Below are 26,654 nucleotides of genomic sequence, written 5' to 3' on the forward strand. Positions count from 1 at the left end.
ATAGTTGAATGCCACAGTGGATTGAGAGTGCTTGAAGCAACACAAAACACTCTGTTTTGCTTGAGCACCTGATGGACAATGGCTATAGCTAGACATTTTCGTCTCCACTGGCACAGACTGCATCTGTTGTAGAGCACATTCTCCAATTGATTATTGCAAGCCTGGGACTAGGGACTGTGTATGCTAAAGGACAATTGTTGCCTGCCTCTAGCATTCACTGTTGACAATGTTTGATTTATTTCGGCCAATTTGCCCTAAGAAGCTCAAGAGACATTTGTGCCCAGAAGACATATATGTATTACTGATTGTCTGCACTCCTGGTTACATAGGCTGTCTGCATTTTTACTGATTGAGGTATGCACATAGGAGCTTTACAGGGATGTTATTGTGTCATTATTATATCCCTGCAATTATTGGGAACATATTGACCATCCAGTCTATTTAATTATTTTTCTTCCTAGGCTTTTAAATAATTGTATTGATTGTAGCTGTGAGAGAGCAGGACACATCATAGGTACTGAAGGAGTGACTTTAATCGGAAATGTACATGTAACTTAAAACTGTGCTAAAAAAAAAAAAGGAACTTGCTGATGTTCTTAAGCTGGACCTTAACACAAAATAATTATTCATTTCTTCTCGCTCATGACTATTTCTGCTTTTCTTAATTTCCTTCTATCTATTTAAGCTTTCTGTACACCATTGTACACGCCTCACCTGTGGAGTAACTACAAGGCTAGAAGCATAACAAAACTAAAAGTTGCATACAAGGATGCTTTACGGTTGCTGCTGAGAGTACCAAGATGGCCAGTGCCAGCCAGCTGTTTGTTGGGGGAACCTACTTGTCAAGCCCTTTTAAGAAAGTTAATGTTCAAATTCATGTGTCGCCTAGAAGACTCGGACAATCATGTTATCTCGATTTTAATTAACCTTGTGAAGAGTTCTACCCGGTTCTCTTCCATGATTTTGAGACATTGGCGCAATAGCCTATACAGACAGTGAGCATGTGTGGCTAGCTGTGATTGGACTGATTTTATGTTTTTATCTGTTTGTTTTGATCTGTTTTGTGTTTAGCTTTTTATCTTATTTATTGATGTGTGTTTTGTCTTTTTGTATGTGATATGGACCTTGAGTCTGGAATAAAGATTGGAATATAGAGATGTTTTTCACTGTCGTGATGAAACAATTATCTTTCAACGGCTGTCTGTAACCTGACCTCTCTGCAGCCGGTTGATACTAGTTTTTGTTAGGTTTAGTTTATTGTGATACGTCTAGCTGACTAAAATAAATGGACACGCCACCACAGCAGTGTTCATTCAGCCCTATCAGACTATTGCCTTGTGCATGCACTGTGTATTTGTGTTGAATCCTTCCTTCATAAAGCTTTTATTACACAAACACTCAAAGACAATCTCTTGACTTGAAGAGGGCTTTATTCGCAGTATAATATTACCTCCACAACGCTTCTCCTGTTTTCTGCAGATGGTGATGATCATTACTAACCATTAAGGCATTGTGTCAATTGATGGCACCTGAACTCAAAACAAGGGCGTTGTTCTTGGTTTTTTGGAGCACATTGTCACCACTGTTGCTCCTGCTTCGTTTTCAGTTAGGGAGATTAAGGCCCCATTTACACGGGAACGCAAACAAACCTAATTCGATATCAAAAAAGTATTTTGTTCACACGGATGGATTTGTTCACACGGCTCAATAAACGTGTCCCTTCACACGAGACCGCTCGACCCCCTGGAGACGCTGTAGTACATATGCCGGGCCTGTAAGTGGTGCTGTACTTCCGCCACAAAATACACCAAAAGCAGCAAAGAAGACCCGAGCATGTTTGCCATGGTTGCCCTTCTGTTTATTCTCCGCGGTGGATTTAGCAACATGTAGTTCATGTAATTCTCTATGTCCACTTCTTGCTGATGGTTGTGGTAGAGGAGCTGTAGATTTTGCACTAACATCTGTAGCATGGTCAGTAGCAGTAGCTGCTACAGCAGTGAGCAGCAGAGGTGGGGAGAGGCGGGGCTATGGCTTCATCGTTATCAGGAAATGATCGTATAGGACGTACGTGGAGCCGTTTGGCCCCCCAGAGCGTTCCGTCCGCAGATCTATTCACATTGGGACCCGTTATCGTTTTAGGGGTCCGTTTTCGTTCCCGTGTAAACAGCACCTAAGAAGATCCAAAAAACGAAAATTTGTCATGCCAAGATACTAGGTCAAGTTATTAAAGTATATTTCAGTCTCTGTCAGCACTGGGTGTTAAAGTCCCTCCAGAGAGTAGCGGCAACAGCTGCAATTTGCCAGGAGATTTGAGGCAATTTCACTGAATGTTTCTATTAAACTGAAGTAAAGAGCTACTTTCGCTGAATCTACAATTTGGGGGATACTCTGTATAGTTTTTCAAGGAGTTTTTGGTAAGTGTTGCATTTATAGCCTATTGATCTTGAACTTGGATGACTGAAAAACCCTCAATTCTTTTACATAACGAGAATATTAATGCCATTTTACAAATCAATCCCTTTATATGAAAACTAAAAACTACAGAGCCTGCAATTGATAACTACAGTATGGTAAAGGTCAGACATTTCAAAACTGATAACAGTGTTTTGGCATCATCACAGTACTGCTGAAAGTTGGCACAAGTTAATATTGAGTCATTGTCAAGTCCTAGCAGATAGGGCAGTGTCAAAGTTAGACTCATTATACATCCATCCATCACCTCGACCTTCCTGATCTCTGTATTTTGTGCAGCTGCATTGCTGCTACACTTTGTTCTGCATTGGCACCAAACATTGTAAATCTAACATGTGCTGCAGATTTTCCAGGGAGGCTTGTTATTTTCTTTATAAATCTCTCACTCTGTGGCCATTTTGGTTTAATCATACATGTTTAATAGATTGTTGGAAACGTTGACAAAGTATTTTCTCCAACTATAATTGAAACTGCTCTTTTGTCTGCCCCCCACAGTTGAATCTGGTGGCCAACCTCACCTTGCTGAAGACGAGCACCATGGGAGCTCGGGCATAATGAGGGAGAGGAGGGCAGCAGGTGACCCCTACTGGTCCTATTCAGGTGAGTCTCATTTGTGCGCTGAGCAGAGCCCTCAGTAGCAGGGGAAATGCATTTCTTTGACATGTTCACCTCTGCTGTATCTTGCCCATAATACTCCTATTTTTGTCTATTATTTTTCTGGAAAACCCTCGTTTTGTATGTATTTAATAATATACCTCAGTGTACGTTTTCTTTGTACTTTCATTATTACCAGGGGTGCACATAACTGTTTTGCCCTGGTTCTCAAAGGAGCACCTGGAGATGTTGCTTGGTGCTCATCCTTAAAATGAAATAAACCGTAACTTTTGAGGGGGTCTTGACTTTATTTGCCAGACACACGGCACTGAACACACATGCAGAGGTGAACACAGAACACACATGCAGAGGTGAACACAAGACAACATTAGCACGACCAGTAATCCTACAAGCTGTCATCACTACCCTCCTGACTGTTCTCCTCACTGTCTTCCTCTCTGTCAGACATGGTAGCTGATGATGTAGGCCTACTACTTTCTCTCTGGTTGAGTCTGCGATTAGCTGCTTGCATCCACAAGTCAACAGCTAGTTTTGGGTCGAAAGTCTCTGTTGTCATCTTAGACAAGTGGATGTAATCAAATAAGTATGTGAACATAACCAATAGCCTACCATAGCCAATAACAAATTAATGTAACTTATTTTATTTGTGTTGTTCATTCAAATCTTATTTTACTGTAACATTTATTTATTTATGCATTTTTTTTGTGTGTCTCCAGTTTTAAAGGATATTTTGGTTACTGTCCTATAGTATACATTGGAATGATTTAAAACCTGTTTATCCCAATAATTACAAAGGAGTGCCTTGGAAATATGTGTTTACATAAATTGTGATCAAACCGTTTGAACTTAGACTAAGAGTCCTTTACCTCACTGAGCTGTAGTTAACTTATCAGCCTCTCAGTCTGACTGGAGAGGACTCTCCCTCCACATTATTGTAGAAACATCTTCTTCTTATCTCCGTTAGAGCAGCTAGCACGGCACCAGATTATAATAACAACAGCGCTGGTACCACCCTCCCTCTCTCCCTCGCATTTTGTCTGTGAGCTGCGGGCGCCAGATAAGCCAACATCCCCCATTTTCATCACTTACAGCGCCTATCGTACAGGGCAAATGAAAGGTGGAACCGGGGTGAAAAGGGTGTTACATTTACTTCATTGTGAATATTGTTACATCAAGGCCGAAAATTAGGATGAGCCTCAACGGTCAAAAAAAAAAGTTCCCTCCCAGAACTGCCAGCGCAGCACCTCCCCAGATCTGGCGCCCTAGGCGAACATCTAGCCAGTGCTACGGGCCGGCCCTGAGTTCATATCATGGTTCATATGCAACTCGCAAATATCTTTCTCTCTCTCTTCTCTCATCTCTCCTCTATTTTCTCTTTTCTCTCTCCCTCTCAATGTTGGTACGCAAATGCGCTTTGTTTCAAATGACCCGGTGCTCTTTTTTTGGCGGAGGTGCGCATGCGCACCTGCGCACCAGTTATGTGCAGCCCTGATTATTACCTCTTAGCTAATGCACTGGAAAGAAAATAAACGGCAAGATGCAAAGTGAGTTGATGTTGTAGCCAATTGCGATTATCCACAATAGGGGTGCAACAACTAATCGACTTAATCGATTAAAATCGATGACCAAATTAGTTGCCAACTAATTCAGTCGTCGATTCGTTGGTGACGTCATCACGTGTGTTTTATGCGCCGTTAAGCTCCAACGTTATCAGCCTTTTTATCGGTACTGGAGACATTTAAAAAATATGTCATGTGTTATTGCTACAAAAACATTATCTCGCAGTCTTAGTGTCGCCAACTCGTTTCTAATATGCAAAAAGCCAAACAAATGCATCTATGATGTATTTTCGATCTTTCCAATCCAGACACGATCTCTCTCCCCCGTCTGTGTGCGAGGGGATGGGGCCGTTTACACACACGCGGCTGCTACATGCAGCAACACACGGCGGGGATGGCGGAGAGAAGCGCTCCAAGGTGTGGTTAAATGTTACCCGTCTTGAGGTGGACAATGCTCGTTGCCAATAGTGCAATAAGAATTTAGCATGTAAGGTGTTAACTGTGATGGTTATTCTCGCGTCCAGGAAAGAGAAGCTTAAAAAGGAGACTAAATGGAGTCTCTGAGATGTTTTCAAATTGGTACTTTAATTAATAAAAAAGGCGCGGTAAAGTCACAAACAGGATATTTGTCCGACAGAAAAGCAGCTGCCTCTGGCTCCCCGCTAGCAGAGAAAAGAGGCCGAACCGCTCAGGTGCTGCTGTTATATAGCTTCTGCAGGCTCCTCCCTGCGGGCCGGCCCTCCACATCTTAATGTCCGTTGTTACGTTTAAACAGAGGATTCAGGCATTGTACATTCAATATATACTTAAACACGCCTCTTCTCCTCATATTGTCTTTCATCACTTTTCCTTTAACACATTCTAAACGTTGTAGTTAATATTCTAAAAAATACAGAAAATACTTCACGGCTGGTTTGGTTTCTGGTCATTCCGAATGTTGTCACATCTTACCCACGTCTGTAAACAATAACTTTATTCAAATAAACTATACCTTCATTTAATATTCAGCAATAATAATACGTCTATAGTTGCAGTGTTAAAATCAGTAGGTTTCGGTGTGCATCACTCCATGTCATTTCGCTACTAAATTAACCTCTATAAGAAATGGTAAACTAGCCACATGCTAACCGGAGATGAAGGATTTTCAGAATAAAAGCTTAACTGGTTGTGCACAATAATTTTCTGGTTTTTCAGTATAAAACAGCATTTAAACTGAAGGTACATTTAAGGTACATTATGCCATCAAAAAATTGATTTTAATTTCTAACAAAGGGCGGTAACACGAGCAATTTGTCTAAACATTTAGCAAAAGCGCACCACATTCAGACGGAGAAATGCACCGGGCTCGACTGTCTTTCTAGTAGCTCTGCAGCCCCATCCACAAGTAACTTTTCCACGTCAGCAACACACGGAGTTAACACAATTATACAAACATGGGTTAATGATTAGAGTTAACTGAGTTATTTATTTAGTAAAAGTTTCAGCTATTCTGTTTACAGTTCTGTTATCACATTATTTAATACCATTTGTTAAAACATTGTTGTTTCTTTTGATGTGAAATATTATTTATTTAATTTAAATAAAAAGCAATGTTAATTTTGTTCACAATTTGTTTAGTTAATTTATAATATATGTATTTTTGAATAAATTATTCATCTTTATTGTCTTCATTGTTAGTTTCCACATGCCTAAAACAACCTCAAGCTACATCTAAAAGTTGATGGCTAAATAAGAGCGTTTGAGAAATTGTGCAAGTCATACAGTAATAGTCCGAATAGTCGATGAATCGTTTAATTAATCGATAGATTCATCGATTATCAAATTAGTCGTTTGTTGCAGCCCTAATCCACAAATGGAGAGTTGTTTAAAATGTATTTCTTTTTTATCTTGTGTGGATAAGGCAAACCGTTTTGTGGATGGAATTGCATTACGATCATTGAAATAGCATGCCATTTAATTAAACCCTGCAATTAGTCGTGAATCTTTTTCTGATTCTAAATGAAATGGTAACAAGTACAAGATTGCTGATTGTCGAACCTCAGATTGAGGAGGAACAATGCGGATTCCGTCCTGGTCGTGGAACGACGGATCAGCTTTTTACTCTCGCAAGGATCCTGGAGGGGGCCTGGGAGTACGCTTATCCGGTCTACATGTGTTTTGTAGACTTTGAGAAGGCGTATGACCGAGTTCCCAGGGAGTTACTGTGGTAGGTGCTGCGGGAGTATGGGGTGAGGGGGTCTCTACTCAGGGCCATCCAATCTCTGTACTCCCAAAGCGAGAGCTGTGTCCGGGTCCTCGGCAGTAAGTCGGACCCATTTCCGGTGAGGGTTGGCCTCCGCCAGGGCTGCGCTTTGTCACCAATCCTGTTTGTAATATACATGGATCGGATTTCGAGGCGTAGTCTTGGGGGAGGGGGTCTGCAGTTCGGTGGACTAAGGATTGCACCACTGCTTTTTGCAGATGATGTGGTTCTAATGGCTTCATCAGTCTGCGACCTTCAGCACTCACTGGATCGGTTCGCAACCGAGTGTGAAGCGGCTGGGATGAGGATCAGCACCTCCAAATCTGAGGCCATGGTTCTCAGCAGGAAACCGATGGACTGTCCACTTCAAGTAGGGAATGAGTCCTTACCCCAAGTGAAGGAGTTCAAGTATCTCGGGGTCTTGTTCTCGAGTGAGAGAACAATGGAGCGTGAGATGAGCCGGAGAATCGGAGCAGCGGGAGCGGTACTGCAGTCGCTTTACCGCACCGTTGTGACGAAAAGGGAGCTGAGCCAGAAGGCAAAGCTCTCTGTCTACCGGGCCATTTTCGTTCCTACCCTCACCTATGCAGTGTGCGAAAAAGTACACGTCCCACCGTCCGGGACGTGTTATTTACAATATCGGACAAGTAGATCTTTCAATTGACTTGTCCGGCGGACAAGTGACGTTTTTCGGCCTGATTTATTGACAAATTATTGATACATTCAGTTTACAAAAGGCAGAACTCATTCGCAAATTGTACGTGTCCGCCATTGTTGGTTTAGAAGTGTTAGTTTCGGTTCTGCTTGTCGATTCCTAAGGAAATGCATCTCGCCGCTTTCTGTACAGTTAGACGGGGCGGGAAGTGTAGCACAGTGGCAGGGTTGGGAAGCAAAACACGGTTCCGAGTAGGAACAAATAACAATTGTCCGGTACCGGGATTAATAAGAGTTGTGAGGACAGGAGGCGAGGCCGAGCCCCGCGGACTGCAGCTCTCTCTATGCTCCGTATCAGCTGATCGCTGCACGGTGCAGCTCAGCGTCTCTCTCTCTCTCTCTACACACAGCGGATCCGCTGCCCGATTAACAGCCTCATCTTTTTCAAACTTTCTTATGTTCTTTCTCTAACACATAATGAAGGTTATTAAGCGTTTTAACTCCTATGTTGTTAATATTGACCACCATTTCCTTTATGAAGTAAAGCAACCTCCCTGTCTGTGTCCTCACATCCCCGGACCCCCAGACTCAGAGGAGCACAGGGATGTCAGTATTGTTTATGAAGCAGGGTATAGAAAGTACATTATTGAAATGAAAATACTATTTATTTACTTTTACAAACAGTGAGCAGCTGCAGCATGTGTATTGCAGGACATGTGTAAGCGTATTTGAGTTGTAGAAAAGCGCTAGGCCTATACATCTAATGTGTCATTATTATTAGGTTATGTCCTATGTGTTGGACATGTGTGGTTGGACTTTGTCTCACAGGCAGGTTGCAGTGTAACATCAGAGGAGACTGGGCCAATTGTACATTCTCAAACTGCACCACTTAGAACTAACTAAACAATGCAGAGATTATTTTTATATAAATTGTATTCAATAACCGTAAGAAATGCAACAGTATGAAGTGATTTGTAAATAGGAATACAGATTTGACTTAATCTTTTCATAAATATATTTTTCTCCCAGTTTGACTTATTTTTACCCTCTCAAAGAACCGAAAATAACCGGAATCGAAAAGCAGAACCAGAATCGTTCAAATCCAAACGATACCCAACCCTATGTGTGATGCAGTAAAATCTTACCGCTCACTTACGTTAGCGGTGTCGTAAAAACCGTGGGAAAATGTAAAATACGATGACGAAGAAGAAGATTCCAGTGGCCCCAATTTTTGTCCATTCTGGACAAGTGAAAAATGTATTCGGACAAGTAAATTGCCAAACTCACTTGTCCATGGACAAGTACTCTCTAAAAACTTTTTCTCACACTGCTATGGTCATGAAGGATGGGTCATGACCGAAAGAACGAGATCGCGGATACAAGCGGCCGAGATGGGTTTTCTCCGCAGGGTGGCTGGTGTCTCCCTTAGGGATAAGGTGAGAAGTTCGGTCATCAGGGAGGGACTCGGAGTTGAGCCGCTCCTCCTTCGCGCCGAAAGGAGCCAGTTGAGGTGGTTCGGGCACCTAGTTAGGATGCCACCTGGGCGCCTCCCTAGGGAGGTGTTCCAGGCACGTCCAGCTGGGAAGAGACCAAGGGGTAGACCTAGGACCAGGTGGAGGGATTATATCTCTTCGCTGGCCTGGGAGCGCCTTGGGATCCCCCAGTCAGAGCTGGTTGATGTCGCCAGGGAAAATAAAGTTTGGGGCTCTCTGCTGGAACTCCTACCCCCGTGACCCGACCACGGATAAGCGGGAGAAGATGGATGGATGGATGGATGGACAAGTACAAGAGTCAAACAGGAGGCATAGAAGACGATTATGACCTTTATGTCACATTTACTTCCAGACCTTAGTTTTTATTAAAGTAAAGTTTATACCAAGCTGTTGAAGCCTAACTATAGCTGTTTTGAAACTCGACTCTAATATTAATAATAACTATTTAGGTTTAGCAGTTGAATTATACGCTTAAGAAGGTGTTTTCAAAATCAATTTAGTCAAATGGTTGTGAAAACATTTTTGATGTGAGAAGATTCATTTTGTATATTTTAAATGTACATAGCATTTTGTATATACAGAAATGATCTTAATAAACTGTTCAGTCTAACACTTCATTTGCTACCAACAATCAGTATTTTTCTGTAAAATAGTTTTGTATAAACAATACTTAAAGGTTGTTTAGAAAAAAGGAAATCGATGACAACAAAGCTCCTTCTGCATTACACATTCTTGTATCTTTAAAAGTATGATGCTTTGTGCCAGGTGTGTGCAGACATCCTGATGCAGTTTTTGACCGGGAACAGTTCTGACAAACATACATTAATGTTCTTTAAGAGCACTGCTTCACATTCAGCTATACACATTTAAACAGTGCAAACACAGCCCTCAGTTGGCCATTGAGCAGCTCCAGTGGGAAATAGGGGTTATGTGCTTTGATCGAGGGCAACTTGCTAGAAGAGCTCAGGAAGGGAGGAGCAGTCGGTAGTCGTACAATTACATTTACAGGTTTCAAGGTCCAAAAACATCCCCCAGCAAATAACTAACTTGGTCCCTCTGCTTGGAATGAATCACAGCTCTGACAATTATTATACTGATGGAATATTTTGTCTTTGCTGTTCTCATGGTTTTAGGCAAGGAAATGCAAATACAAAAACAGTGCAGAGAATGGTGAAATGTTTATCAATCAATCAATCAACGTTTATTTATATAGCCCAATATCACAAATATTACATTTGTCTCAGTGGTCTTCACAGTGTGTACAGAATATCAGTATGGCAATACGACACCCTCTGTCCTTAGACCCTCACATCGTACAAGGAAAAACTTCCGGAGAAAACCCACAGTTTAAAGGGAAAAATGCACGTGTCTATAAAAAGAAGATGAATCCACGAGGATATCCATCCAGGACCACAGCCACGACTCAGGATCCAGGGCTCGCGATCCAGGACTCAGGACCGCAGCAACACGATCAGCCATGATTCCGGATCCCGGCGTATATAGACACCAAAAATAAATTTGGGGGAGGCTGGGTTATTCTGAACATGAGAGTACACAGGTATAGACAGAGAGAAGGAAGAAGTAAGATGTCCCCCGACAAACTAAGCCTAAAGCAGCAAAACTAGGGGCTGAATCTAATCAGCCCTAACTATAAGCTTTATCAAAAAGGAAGGTCTTAAGCGCACTCTTAAAAACGGATAGGGTGTCTGCCGCCCGAACATAAACTGGAAGCTGATTCCACAAGCTTGATAAGAAAAGGCTCATGGTTTTAGTTTTTTTCCAAAGATTACATTCATTTTTTCATCATATTATTGGTCGGTGTTTTAACACTGCTATAGAACACTGTGATAAAACACCCATAGCTGTTTTACACTACAATATATCCTCATTGTACAAAATAACTTTTCTTTTGTGAAAATCTTTGACTTTAGTGAGCGATTGCTTAAAAATGAACACATTATCGACCAAATCTAGTGGGACTCTTTATTTTGTTCTGCTTTGCTTTTGAGACATCTGGCTTTATTCTTACTTCATTTGTTTTGCTCATTGACATTCTAGGGCTGTTCGTATGTTATTTGACAGAATGCTGTGTATAATTATGTAAATAGTCAGAGTTGCAGGCTGTTTTAACACCTACTAATATTTTTGAGCCCATTGGGAAAATATGAAGTTTAGTCTTCGTGCGCAGAGTTGTTTGAAGGAAGAGGGAAGCTGGTAATTCTGAGGCGATCAGATATTTTAATGTTTAAGATTTGTATATCAGGCGGCTGGACTGACAGAAATGAACACACATCGGGTTAGGGAATTGGCTGACTTGGGTTGATTTTGGACATTCATTTCAAGCTGTGCAGAGCACACATTCCTACCAGCGAAGGCAGCTGGCTGATTGTACTGAGAAAAAGGGAAGCATTGAGGGAACACAGAAATGTCCATTGCTTTGGAAAGGTAATTAGTGGCTAAGGCTGTGAATGGGGGGCAGACAAGCGTGCCTTTGCAGCTAAATGGTTATTAAGGGCATTTGCTCCGTGCAAGTGAGTGTAAAAGAAATGCACACAGTAGCGTCAGACTAAAGCTAGAGGGTACTGGTGCAAGACTGGCAAAAGCTGTATGAGCTAGACACATATAGAGTACATAACATACGGGATCTTATAAACCATTGTTTCAGCCAGACTCCACGCCCTTCTCTGTGTATCCTACAGTCTACTAACTTCTGGTGCGGAGAGCTTTTGAAGCATGAGGAACAATATTAGTGTCAGAAACTGGTGCAGTAGCAGATACAATATAGAAGGTCCACCAATTTAGAACATTTCTTAATCCTTAATTGTTATTAGATTTAAAGGTTTAACCGTGCACCTACTTACAATGATTGCTAAGTTTACATAATGCTTTAAATGTTTGTTGATATTTGACATAATGATTTGGAGATTTTACATTATGTAATGATATACTTATGTCCAAATCAGTATACAAGTACATTCCATAGTTTTCATGGGGAGAGAGGTTGCCCTTGTATTTTGCACATTAGTCCAGAGCATTGAGGAATTGGGCCAAAGTGCAATGGGAGCTCTCATCATTTCATGACATGTCATCTGTTTGCTTTGGTATGAACCTTATTGTAAGTAGCATCGAAACCTACACCCTGAAATTTGATTAAAAGTTATTTAAGGCATGGTGTGTGTGCGTGTGTCGGTGCGCATATAGAGGCATTTTTCATGCTAACCGTTAGACTCCCCACAGGTACAGGGCTATGCATAATTTTCCCCCTTGTTATATCTCTGCAGGTTTTCTCATCTTCTCTGTTGGTTCCTCAGGCTTCCTTTAGAGGTTGTTTTATATTTCTGGCCAATTTCTATAAGCAGTAGGTTCCTTTTGATTGCACTCTTGTTGATTGATTGTTCTAGTTTAATTACAGCACAACAGTTGGAGTACCTTAATGTGCATTTGCAGAAGCATTAAGCTTGATCCCCTCTGTGTGTAGATTGAAAAAGAGAAAAAAAGGAAGAACAAAAATAATGGCTTAAGATGTATACAAATATTGATTAGTACTCTGGAGATAATCTACACTTGATTTTAGTTTTTGCTGCATTATGAGATTCCCTGAATTAACTTGCATGTCCTTCCAGACAGAGATGAAGCAATTAGTCCTTCTGAAAGATTTATGTTCTTGCGGTGCTCACTGTGAGAACTAATGATTTGTTAGAAAAATGCCAACTGTGTGTAATAGGGGAAATTACAAATGCAGTAAAGAGCATGGTATTCTACATCCACAAATGAATAATCTAGCAATTAAAAGCTCTACACCTCCAGTGATTTTTCACATTCATAAATCCGAGCTCTGTATTTTGTATTGATAGCGCTCCTCCTGCAGCAGTCATGGCCGTTTGGATGGAAGCCATCCTGACAAGCTGTTGTAGCCGCTGAAAGAGCCTGCGATTGTCTGATACGTGTGGATTATATTTCCCCTCAGCCTGACTGTTTTATTCCACTTCACTGAGGTTTCCCGTGATCATTACCAATCTTTCCACTCATGTCTCACATAATGAAGTGAATGAAGTGTCATTTTCAATCAATTGCTATGTTGATCCAACTTAATTAGTACGTTAGAGGATACATAACACGATTAGGTAACTCACTGTTCTTGATTGTCAGGGCTGTTTGTTTTGGCTTTGAATTAACCTTCTAGTCTACTGCGGCACCCTCTTTCTGTAGTTCCACATTATGCACTTTCTATTTTTGGTAAAAAGACTAGCTAAAATGGATTTGTCAATTTAGTTGACAATTCATCCTATTAATATATACTTTAAAGGGCCTCAGTTGTTTAGACCAAGTTTTAAGGTTGATTTTAAAATGTGACTTTCATTAGTTTGTTTTAGCATGATAAACCTTACATGTCGTGGAAGGTTTAAATTGGCTGGGTGCATTGTGAAGGCAGTGTACTTTGTCTCTTGCGACTTGACACCCCCCTTACAAAGACTGGAGGGAAAAGAGCAATGCCATGTTGTCATGGTGCCCGACAGAAGGAGCTCAGCCTCCTGGAGGTATAATGAATCGTGAGGAGGATTGCTCCCTGTAGACCTACATGTTTGAGAAGCACTTGACTTTAAAGCAAAGCTCCCTGACTATGAGGCTGTGCAGGGGGTATGCACGCAGGCTAAAGTATGGGGCATATTATACACGGATACTGAGACGTGCTCATCAGGGATGAAGATACAAATGCCAGCCCTAACAAATGTTTCTCTGTGAGTTTCTCTGATGGGAAAGAAAAGTGATAGCTCCAAAGATCTTAACTAATGAAATCAGATTTTTTTTTTTAAGTAATTATATTTGCTCGTGATTGTTTGGAGACAATCACATAATGACTATTAAAGCTATTGTGATAAATCATGATAAACCATTTTTGTTTTCAAAATGAACACAAAGCAATTGTTCACTCAGATTTCGTCCAGAATGAGATTCTTGAATGGCAGCTGAAAATCACAGTTCAATTACATTTCTAATTATCATGCAGACCATTGACATTACCAGGAACTAGACTATATGTCCTGCAATTTTCCAAAGTGGCAGTAAGAAATATCAATCTTAGAAGGGGGTCTTTTTTCCAGCAGTTTTGCATTACCACGTGCAAAAAGTATACATATGACGCTTCTTAGGCAAACATTTGCTATCACTCATCATTGTGCATACCAACCACAATCCATTCACATTAAATGTCAATCTTTTCAAACTTTGCATTGATTCTTGCTTCCCTAACTGATGCACCAAGCCTGTAAAGCTTTGGCCCTACCCCCCCCAACCTCATTCTGCGAAAAATGTAGTTAAGCCTTTTAAAGCAATAGGTTTTCTTGTTTCTTTTCAATCACACAGTCTCTGTAGATTGCTGTTTTTCTGATGTGCTATTTTCAATGACAGATGTTTGGCAGCTGAACATTTTTTTTGGAATGGTTGAATGGTTAACTCAAAGTACTGTGATTAGTATTTGGCGAAATGCTATAATATACTAAATTGAGCTCAATTCTTCTCAGGATTTGAGGGCAACAAACTCTGACATGGTATGCTGAGCGTCAAAACACCTTCGACAATTGTTTTTTTTCAAGCCTGCACACTCCCGGTAAAATAACAAACATCACAGTTGACACGTGACAGGTGTTTACAAAAACAGCACATCTGTCACAATCAACCCCTGGATTCTCACCTCCGCTTCTTTAATCCCCTGGAGGCACATTTGTGATAAAGTGTATAAATACCATTGACTTAATGTACACTGACTACAGTGATATATTTTACAAGTTTGTGTTGCAATTGTCTCTTTTATTTCTTTAATTTTGAGAATAGGCAATTTATTAGTTTACAGTTCAATTCTTCAGAACTTTTGAACTCCGATAGCCACTTCTGGACTTGATTAATGTACTCCTCCTGGCAGAACAGAGATAGATTCATCTATCTTACACCCTGCATTTATAGTCACAGCCATTCTCTGTGATGATGGAAGCTTAGCACAACATCATCTATATTCCTCCAGTCCTGCCAATGTGTTGTAGCAACCTGTAGTTGTACCTGCACTCATTTTCTGAGAAAATGAGAGGTGCAGGAACACTAATTATTAAAAATGAATTTGGCCAGTGCCCAATATGACTCATTATTCATCTTGGTTATTGTTAGCAGTTTGGATCAGCCTCCGTGTGCCAGAATCGGTCCATTTGTCTCTGTCAGGGGCGGGCCCTTGACAGATGTGCCAATATGGCTGCCCAAGTTCTGTGCTGGGGGAGAGGCATCTTAATTCTCCATGATGTATCACGCTGGCAGCAACCAATTTAGCAGAATTGAGCTCCAAATCATCTTACTTCCCACTGCTTCTGCCAACCTGTTTCCTTTCTCTAGATGAGGTAAATATATTAAGGATGGAGATAAATTAGGGCTTACTGTGCCCTGAGCTAATACTGTATCGTTGAGGTATTGTTGGAGATGATTGTTTGTATTGTCACATTGGCATGTCAGGAGAACTGAGTCTTGGGCCGGTGCCGCCAGGATCCACAATGCTAAAGCCCAACTACAATAAATAAAGTCAAATCTTCTGGTTTCCCAGTTTAGGGCAGATTGATGTATTGGGCCGACAGGTTTGTTGTGTAAACCTAATTAATTTAATTCCTGGTGTCACATGGCGTTGGTGTGCCTCGTGGCAGCATATTAGGCCTAGTTGGTGGCTCGGGTCCAACATAATGGATGTGGACAAGCTTGGCCTGACGGGATTGCAATATTGAAGAAATGTGAGATTGCCAGCCCACATGTTTCCCCTCTAATGTGGTTATGTTGATGAGCCGAAATGAGCTAGCTAGCAGCCCAGCACATTTTTAAACTCATAATTATGATGACTTACTTTGTAATGAGTACATACCCCCCCCAGAAGTGAGTAGTTAACTACAGGGGGAAAAGCCAGAACGGTGGCATGATGGCACAATGTTGGAAACACTGCAATGCTTTGTTTGAAAATCAAATGGTGGAATGCTGAGAGGTCTGAAAATGGCACTTAAACCTGAGAACTGTATAGAAGCAATTGATGCGTTTTAGTACTGCATCACTTCTCGATCACTGACGTTTCCAGGCTTCTTAGATCATTTATCCTTGTGTTACTATCTCTAGTTTACTGAATTACACTGCTAACTATCGATTCCTGTCTGGATTCTAAATTATAAGGACACTTGCTGTGTAAACATGAAGCCATTGTTGTCCCTGCTTAGCTTGCAGAACAACTGCAACATATAAGAGTAATGGCTGCTGAGAGAGTGAGCTGAGCTTAGAGAGGGCAATAGCTCAAAGTGGTTCAAGCTTTATTTTTCTACTGTGTTATTTTGTGAGTTTGTGTGTGTTGTTTTGTGGGCTTGTGGAGTGGGTGATATGGTTTGGGAGGGAAGAAAAGACAGTTATCTAAACATATGGTATACTTTTGTAATTGCCTGAATATTAGGTCTATAACTTGGGGTTGCTTAAACTATGCACATACAAACCCAGCCCATATATCAACACAATACAATCTTACTGCAAACTCAGACATTTATGTTAATTTAAGGCTATCCAGCTTCATATTGTAACAGCATCAGGCAGAAAGAATATCTTTGTGCCACTCTTCGTTTTGTATAATCTCATGACGCACTTAAGTGGTAGCTCATACTGTACCTGTAAGGGGTAATAAATCATTTAGATGCATCAAAAAGTATTGGTGTGAGCTGCTCTGTGTATTTGCAAAATAAGTTTTAGGCAATCATACATTTTAAATTAAAAACACCCTCACAGATTTTCAGTTTATTTATTCTGTTTCTAAAACTGAAAGCTGAAAAGTCGGCAGGACATACGTACAAATGGACCTTTTGATTTACTGAGTAGAAATAATCCTGATGTTGGAAACATTTTGAGTGCTGTTGTGTCCAGCTTTCTGAAATATATAAATGGAGCCATTTTCTTGTTACTTCCTTTTAATTACATTTTAAGCCCCAAGTAGCAGAGGGAGACTTTGAAGCCAGAGGGCAAATCACCATTTTGTCAGTTTTCCAAGTGTACTTCCTCTGCGATGCCATTAGCTAGCAGCTGTGGTAACAACAAGCCCATATATGTACTTCATTTATGTGGCACAGACAGTAGCTCGGCTTTCTGATTCTAGCATGTGTCTAATGCGTAGTGAAAATACAAAAAAGGGTATCAGGGAAAGGGAATTGACAGTCCAGATTTGCACTTTTTACCTTTTTTATTTATATGTCCATACCCAGCAGAGACATGCCCACAGGATCTTTCATTATGAATTGAATATACCGATCTTACCCAGCATTCACATCTCCCCTGGAGTCAATTTTTGTTTCCTCTATGCAAGCTCCCTCCTCCTTTCTATCCTTTTATTTCCCTCGTCATCTGTCTTTCCTAATGCTGGCCGCATCTCAATTCTGAGCAGGGGTTTGCATCTGGATGCTATGGGGGTAGTGGGGAGGGTGAGACACAAGAGTGGATTAAGTCTGGATTTAAAATGGCTGCTTGCTGTGCTTAGCTCAACACTCATCTGGGGGATGTGGTCATGTGCTATCTTGTGATTTGTGGCCTAATTAGTGGTTTTAGCCAATTTGGGGTACCCAAGGCTAGAAAGAAACCTGCACAGATCTTCTCTCCAGTGCACTCAGTTTGAATGTCTTCCACTTTCTTGCCTCTGTGTGTCTGACTGACACATGTACCCACATATGCACACACACTCCCACTCTCAAGCTGTAGAAATGCAAGCAAAGGATGACTGTGGCACCACACAGGGAATAGACAGCCGGTTTAGCTGTGCAGATATTCGCCTCTCAATACAGTCAATTTGATAATGTCTGCAGTCAAACCTTAGGTTAGAGTGCACAGGTGCGAAATGGAAAGATAATGCAGCTGCAGTTGATGCTTACCTGCTTCGAAAAATAAGTGAAGTTAAGATGGCCTCTGACTTTCTGTTTTAGTCTGTTGCCAGCGTCTCTCACACTAATGGCTGGATTGACTTGGACTTTTCTGTATTCAGTCGCGATCTCTCTGCAGAGAGTTCATTCAACAAAGAGGAAGGCACATATTAAATGTGGAGACTTTGTAACCTTGGCTATATAGCCACCACCATCATCCAAACTTTTGCTATAGACAACCGTTCAGCTGTGTCATCTAGCCAATGACACAGCTGAACTGTGATTAAGAAGTAATGGTGAATTAAGGAGACTATAAGGACTTTTTACTTGGTTCAATGGGAGTTTGCTAAGCCTTCAACACCTTACTCTATTTTCATCAATCTTATCCTTCACTGAGTGAAAATACTTTGCTTTAAGTAGTTCTTCTAGGAAAAGCTATTGGAAGATTTTTTTTTTTAATTGTCAGTTTACATATTTTCTTATTCAGTTTCTGTTCTAGTGTGTTAACCTGTGTTGTGCACATTTGTGTATTTCTGTTTCAACTAAGAGAGGCATAGAATAGCTCATAAGCCTTTGGAAGATAATTACAATGTCAGGGCCGCGCATGGAGCTCCGTATCAGTCCCAGACAGCTTGTGTACATGTGATTTGCAGCGATGATCTCCACTTTGATGAAAGATGAAAATCTGATTTTACATTGCATACTCCTCCCCTCTCAATGTCATTGACAATCTGAATCCGATATTGAAAATTATAACTAATATTAGACACAACCTGTGTTCTCCACACATATCGTGAAGAAGACATGTTGTTTGTATTGCACAGTATACATTTAACTACCGTGAGAGGAGATAAGCTGTTATAACATGGGCAATTTAGGGAGGATTATTGAGACACTTGCCGGTTTTCACACTTGCAGTGTAAAATTGGCACCGTTGGTCCAAACAATCGAAATAGCAGCTTTCGCAAAATAACATGTACAGGCTGGCAAAAATAAAATACCAGATAACATGTCATCTGAGGGTTCACAGTGTGGGTGGAGATCTTTCACCTCTACCTGCTGACTGTGGCTAATGGTCTGCTTAGTGGTGACCTCATGCTGGGAGGCCATCCTGACGCTGTGACAGGCAGGTAAGTGAGGGGCCTCTGTGTCTCACAACCGCTGTCCCCCAGGAGACAGCAGCCTGCCTGTCCCCTTATGCCTGTCCAGGTTTATCGCTCTGCAGTGACCCACAGTCAACTCATCCTCATGCCTTCCGTCGTCCCTCAGTAAAGGGGACGAGTGCCCTCTGGCAGGCATCTACTGCCGCTCACTCTGCCCTCCCTGTCTGCTGTCCAGCTGCTTTATGCAACAATGGGGACACGATTGGTTCTGTCATGTTTGGGATGTGTTTGGCATTTTAGCCATGCTAGCTGCACGACTATGGGGATGGCCCTGTGTGACTGCCTGCTGTTTCACCACTGTGGTCCAGACTGAAATATCTCATGGATGGATTGCCATGAAATTTCATACACATGTCCATGGTGGCATGAGGTCGACTCCTGCATGCTTTTGTGATCCCCTGATTTTCCCTCCAAGTAAAATGTCTCAACATCTGTTGGTTAGCCATGAAAGTCAGTATACACATTTCCGTTGGGATACGGTGGTGATTGCTTTACTTTTCCGCTAAAACCACACAGACAAATTCCAATTCCATTGTCATAATCCATTATTTGTATTTAGTCCTGATTAGCAAATGTTAATATGCAAACACCCTTAACTCAGATGGTAAATATGGTAAATATTATACCTGCTTAACATTGGGATTTTAGCAGGCTGATGTTAGCAGTTACTTCAAAGCTCTAGTGTGCAAGTACATCCCTTCAGATCTGTAGGAAATAGCGCAGTAAGCAATAGTCAGGTTTGTCATTCGGCTTGAATAAAGTAAAGTAGCAAGCAGAGATTTGGACCATGAAAGAAATATATATGCCTTTTTTAACTAAAACATAATATCATGATGATCATGATATGCATTTCCCTCTACTGAAGCTAAATGCATAGATAAGATTGACACAAGACAAAGAGAAAATCTTCTAGACACTAAGGTTTGCGTTTAAACCGAATTGAGCTTAAATGATTTAATGACTCTCACCAGTGAGCTGAGAAAGTGGTCGCAGTGTGATTTCTCTTATAGTCAGGTATGGAAGTTCATAGCTTAGTCGAATTTTCTAGAGCCGAAGAAGAGATAATTAAACCAATTGATGTAGCTGCTTAAATGCATGAGGGTAAGGGAGCTCAGAAAGAGGTGATGGCTGAGAGTGAGATAAGGTGCACTGCGAACTGAAGAGAAGCGTAACAACAGAACTAATAAAGTAATAATTTAAGCGTTACAGCGAAAGAGAGATGTGTCAAATTAAAGGTGGATTATGTTATACTTTTGGTGTGTGTGTGTGTGTGTGTGTGTGTGTGTGTGTGTGTGTGTGTGTGCGTGCACAGTCTCAAGGGGCGTTATTGGTTCATTTTAAAGCAACATATTTGTTGTTTCCTCTGAGTAACAAATAAATAAATACATATTGTAAAGATGTCATCCCACATGGCAATATCCTATCTGCGTCATAGTCAGTGCTTCATCTCCATTTTAATAACTGCGGAAGTACCCACTAATTATTCCTTAATACAATATTGACTGTGATTTGAATACAATTGCTATTTCTTATATTAAAACGTCCATCACACGACCAGCTGCAGGACATTTATGACTGCTGAGGTTAGCGTCTGTGCTTCCGACAGTTAGCTGATATGAAACCGTTGCCCTTGGACAAAGCGGAGTAATGTAGCGTCACTAATCAGTGTTTCACTTTGCGGCTCTACAGAGGAGAGATCTGTGTTCTGCTCGGCAGAGTGCTCACCTCTCCCTCCTGTTTACAATTAGCAAGAGGTTTCCTTGCACTGATGCGGTGTTGGATTGGCGTCAATGTGCACTGATACACAAATAGGGCAAAACCCCAAAGCTCTTTTATGCGTTGGAGGAAAAACTACTTTTAAATGTGTGGAAAAGCAACTATGAAGTTTAATTGAAAAAGGATGTATTTACTTACTGTATTTACTCCAATTATGCAGAACCTCTTCTCCTCTGTCATTAGCCAAACACGCATGCGGTTTTTAATCCTAATTGAAATGGGAGGAAAGTGTAGTGTTTTATCTTCTATAACAAATATAGTAATTTTGAATCCAAACTCAGTGGAGCTGCACATAAATAAAAAATCTCGACGAGATGATTTGTTAATCAAAGTTACGTTTGCCTAAGATACTGTTACTGAAACAGTTCTTACAGGTAAGGTAAAAATCGTTCTTACCTTTTTTATCCTTCAAACAAAGTTACATTTCTTCTGTTTTGCCGAGTTTATTCTGCTTGATATTATTTGTATTATTATTAGAAATTGCTTTTATTTTTATGTTGCTACTGTTTTGATAATTGATGTAATAACAGAATACAGAAATGTTACAACAACTGATAATACATTAAGACACAGCCTAAAGCTATTCAAGATTATACAATTACAAAAAATACAAAAAACAAAGCTAAACATAGTAATAATTTAAGCGTTACAGCGAATTCAATGGGACTGTTTTTAGTTGCATTCATCTACTGCATACTGATGGTATAAGACACCATTTCATTACAACATCATACAACTTCCATCATTGACACTTTACATGTGTAAATGGATGTGTAAATACCCAGAAGTTTAGAATATTATCACTCCATCCTGTGTAGTTCCCCCTAGGAGTCATGCATTATTTATTCAGTGTCTTTTTTTAGGCCAAATTGCAGTTCTCATTCATAACACTCCGTTCGATGTCTCACTATGGGATGCGCCTCATCGCGGAGCAAACAGAAGCATCAATCTCATTACGCCAATCCTGATTGGCTGGAGATCTTGACGTCAGCGTCAGGGAATTCACCCCCTATAAGTAGCTTGCGCCACGACGCATGCATCACTCAAACACCTCTTCTCGCTTCAGAGCACATCTCTATAGTAGCCGGACAAGCTTAACGGTCCACAGACTGAACCCAAATATCCATTTCGGTCGACGGGCGCTCGCCGGCTACTCCTTCTGCTTTGCAGGAAGCCGGTAATACTAACGCCAGTTAGTATTGAAATCTGCCTCGCCGTTCTCTTTCCCCGGAAAGTACGGTAGGTCTGATTTTTTTCAAGCTAGCAACACACCTGTTGCTAGCTCGCTCCCTCACTATCGACACCACGGTAGCGAGGACGTTCCCACGGAGGAGGAAAGGATTAAAGGAGCATACTGTCACATCAGTCAGTATTCTCCGGGAATAAAAGACCCACACCGTCCTTTTCTCCGGATTAAGGACAGGGTGGTAAAACATTTTTTTCTCCCAACTTACCTGTTGAGAGCGGGTCCTCTCCACGCCACGAGGCGAACAAGATGGACGCCTCTCTCCCTCACACCAGAGGAGTCAGGGACTCGGTGGCTCGACTCTGCGGCTGCGGGTTGAAGATCTCGGGCACAGACACACACCAGGTCTGCTCGTCCTGCCTCGGGCTGGAACACGCCCGAGGCGCTATCGACAACCCCGGCTCGTGCGGACATTGTGTCCGCTTCACCGTGAAGAGCCTCCGCCGACGGCTAGCACGCCAAGCTAGCCTGTCGGAGCAGGACCCCCCCATGTCCACTGACCTGCCGGCCGGCAGTCAAGACGCGGGGGCGTCTGCCGCAGAGAGTGAACCCCTCTCCGTGTCGGTCTGGGGCTCATTATCTGCGATGGCTGCAGAACCGGAATCCCGCGCCCTGGCAGGCCGGGACCCGGTGACGGCAAGACACGCGGGAACGGGACCCCACGCTTTACCGAGCTGGGGCTCCCGGTTAGACCTCACCATGGTCTCACCCGCGGAGGATGTCCTCGAGCTGGACTACGATGAGGACGAAGAGGACGCCTCGGTGTTCCTCCTGTCCGAGTCGGATGAACATGAAGAGGACATCTTCATGTCATCTGCTCAGGCTGCAAAGCCTGGAGCGAGTGCTGCTCTCCCGGGCGATAGCACACCAGCTTCGCCCTGTCTGAGCATGGACCTGCAGGCCGTGTGTAAACGCGCCACGGCCAGACTCGACATCCCGTGGCCTGAAATGGCCAAGGAGACCTCCAGGTCCCGCTACGAAGGGAAACATTTTCCCCAAGCAGCGCGGACGAAGAGGCAACTCCTTCCGGTCTTCCCGGAGATGTTGGATGAGGTGTCGGTCTCGTGGAGAGACCGGCCCTTCAGCAACAAGGTCCCAATCCAGGGTGCCTCCTCCCTAGACTGTGACGGAATGGAGAAGCTCGGCCTGCTCCGCATACCGCCCACGGAACCGCTGGTAGCGGCCCACCTCCTACCGAGGATGGGCCCGTCATCAAGCAGGAACCCCGCGCTGCCAGCAAAGTCGGACCGATTTCAGTCGACAATGACTGAACGGTCCTACAAAGCCGCAGCGTTGTCCGCCAGGGCCCTGAATGTGTCCTCGCTGCTAACCGCTTACCAAGCGGAGCTCTGCGAGGACCTGTCGGGTAACCCGGGGGCAGCCACTCTGGACGAGATGGCAGCGGTCATCGACATTTGTCTCCGTGTCCAACGCTGCGCCGTCCAGGCCACGGGCAAGGCAATGGGTATCATGGAGGTGCAGGAAAGAGTGAGATGGCTCAACCTCACCAACCTCCCAGACCGGGAAAAGGAGGATGTGCTGGATATGCCCATCGTTCCCGAGGGAATTTTCGGCTCCGCTCTCGCCTCCATGCAAAGGAGGTGTGAGTCGAAAAAGAAGGAGGACGAGGCACTCCACCTCTGCCTCCCTCGAAGGGTCCAGCCGCTGCCTTCGCAGCAGCAGTCCTTCGCCCAAGCTGCCTCGAACCCTGCTCGGTTTAAAACACCGAAGACGCAGAGGTCGCAGCCCGCCCCGAGTCCCCAGCCCAGGCTGGAGACGAGGGCGAGCTGGCCTAGAAAATCTCCGGTTCCGGCTGCAGCTCAGGCGCAGCCAACCCAGAATTTTGGCCAGCAGTCGAGGAAGAAGAAGAAGCGAGCGGCGTGACAGCCTCTCCTTCTCCCCTCTGTGACAGAGCTGGAAGTCCACGGTTCCCCAGCTCTAAATGTGTTCCCGCCGCCTCGAGAGATGCCTCAACACCATCCTCAAGTCCGCACAAACACGTCACACATTTGTTGATTTTTCTGTCATAAAACATTTGCCGCTGACGCATCCAGGCTTCAGGCCGAGGGCGCAGCTCAAAAAAATGAAAAGAAAAACAATAAAACCAATAAACAGCCCGTCAACTGTTCCCCTTCTGAGAGCAGCTACGGCATCTCTCAAAAGGCGGATTACAGGCGGGTCTGTGAAGGCACCACCGCCACGTGCATGCGCAGTGCCGGCTGGGGCTTTAAAGGCACCACCGTCACGCGCATGCGCAGTGCCGGCTGGGGTTGTGAAGGCACCACCGTCATGCGCATGCGCAGTGTCGGTGGGGATTGTCGAAATGGGGCACCAGTGTGTTCAGACAATAGAGGGCCCCATAACACAACAAATAGAGACTCAGAGGGGAAGAGACGTGACATCTCCACTGGCTCTAAGGAGCATGCAGTGGAAGATGCTCACATCATCTGCTTGGGTTTCTCAAGACAGTTACACGGAGCTACAGACTCCAAGTCACCGTCACCCCCCCCCTCGCTTCTCGGGCATTCTGCATTCGCAGGCCCGAGGAGAGTCAGCCCATATTCTGGAGAGAGAGATTCTCTCACTCCTAGAAAAGAGGGCTATATCTATTGTACCCGCCGAGCAGAGTCAGGGCGGCTTCTATTCCAAGTACTTCCTCGTTCCCAAAAGGGGAGGGAACGGAATTCGGCCAATACTTGATTTGAGGGCTCTGAACAAATATCTAAAAATATATAAGTTCAGAATGCTCAATCACACATCTCTGCTGCGGCTCGTGCGACAAGACGACTGGTTTACATCAGTCGACCTGAAAGATGCGTATTTTCACATCCCAGTATATTACCCACACAGGAAATATCTGAGATTCGCATTTCAGGGGATCTGTTATGAATACAAAGTACTCCCCTTCGGTCTGTCTCTCAGTCCAAGGGTGTTTGAACGATGTACGGAAGCCGCGATAGCCCCGTTAAGACAACAGGGTATTCGCCTGGCGACCTACCTGGACGACTGGCTGCTTCTCGCACAGTCTGAGCAGGAGGCTGTTACGCAGACAAATGTCCTCGTAAAGCACCTGCTCAACATGGGTTTCATAATAAACACAGAGAAGAGCATGTTGTGCCCCGCGCAGACTATACTCTTCCTGGGTTTACGCCTGAACTCGGTGCCCTTTTCAGCTCGCTTGTCAGCGGAAAGAGTGAAAGCTTTCAGAGCTTGTCTCGCTCTTTTCCAGCTGCGCAAACATGTTCTCTTCAGATCATGCCTACGATTGCTGGGGCTCATGGCGTCAGCCATCATGGTCGTACGACTGGGACGCTTACACATGAGGGAGTTTCAGCGCTAGGTGGCCGCCCTAAAACTAAACCCTGCGCGCCATGGAGAGTGATGGTTACTGTGAAATGCGTAATGGCACTGCGCCACTGGCTGCACCCGACTTTTCTAGTACGAAGTGTGCCTATGGGTGCTGTCCTTTCACGGAAAGTGGTCACCACGGATGCATGTCTGATAGGTTGGGGAGGTATTTATGAAGGTCGCCCGGTGAGGGGTCTCTGGAGCAGAGACCTCCAGCGGGCGCACATAAATTACCTGGAGCTTTTAGCGGTGTTTCTCACCCTAAACCGCTTTCTGCCTTTCCTCAGGGGACATCACGTCCTCGTGAGGACAGACAATACGACCACAATATCGTATATTAACCGCCAAGGGGGTTTGCGTTCTCTCCAGTTACACACACTGGCGCGCAAACTGATCCTATGGAGCGGTAGACGTCTCCTCTCTCTGAGAGAGACGCACGTACCGGGAGTGATGAACCTCGGGGCAGATCTACTGTCCAGAGGTATACCACTTTATGCAGACTGGACTCTACATCCAAGGATTGTGAGCCAGCTGTGGGTGCGTTACGGCAGAGCCGCGGTGGATCTGTTCGCATCGAAAGACAATGCTCAGTGTCAGCTGTTCTTTTCGATGCGCGATCTAAATGCACCGTTAGGCGTGGATGCACTCACGCATAATTGGCCCCCAAGCCTTCTGTACGCGTTCCCACCCCTGGCTCTGATACCCCCAACTCTGGCCAGAGTGAGAGAGCAACGCCACACACTTATCCTGATAGCTCCGCACTGGCCAGCTATGTACTGGCTAGCGGAGATATATCAGCTGCGGTGCGGGCAGCCATGGCAGCTCCCACTACGCAGGGACATACTGTCCCAAGCGGGGGGGGGGCGATCTTTCACCCACACCCAGAGCGCTTGGCTCTATGGGCCTGGCCCGTGAGTGGTACAATCTGAATACAGTGTGACATGAAGCTGACCCTGGCAGCTGCCAAGCGAGCCAGTGGCACTCATGCACTATCTGTACAGTCTTCATGCACTCATTTCGCCCCAGGGCAAACAGAGTGTGGTTGAAGCCCAACCCTGCCTTTATCTTAAGGCGGTTGGTCCAGGTACCACATTTGACATTGAGGCATCCTCCCCGCCACTGTATTCCTCCGGGGAACAGCGGCCGGATTTGCCGTGTCCAGCCCGTGCTTTACGCACGT

At 43.6% G+C, this 26,654-nt stretch overlaps 1 protein-coding gene across 1 annotated transcript in view; it reads left to right on the forward strand.

Annotated features, from left to right (window-relative positions):
* The window catches only part of ca16b (carbonic anhydrase XVI b), a 108,905-nt gene that overhangs the window by 19,539 nt on the left and 62,712 nt on the right, over positions 1 to 26,654 (forward strand). Inside the window, 1 exon segment of the mRNA XM_034219040.1 lies at positions 2,968 to 3,072. Within this exon segment, the coding sequence (XP_034074931.1) occupies positions 2,968 to 3,072 (105 nt within the window).

This window comes from Gymnodraco acuticeps, unplaced genomic scaffold (assembly GCF_902827175.1).
Source record: "Gymnodraco acuticeps unplaced genomic scaffold, fGymAcu1.1, whole genome shotgun sequence".
Taxonomy (NCBI): domain Eukaryota; kingdom Metazoa; phylum Chordata; class Actinopteri; order Perciformes; family Bathydraconidae; genus Gymnodraco; species Gymnodraco acuticeps.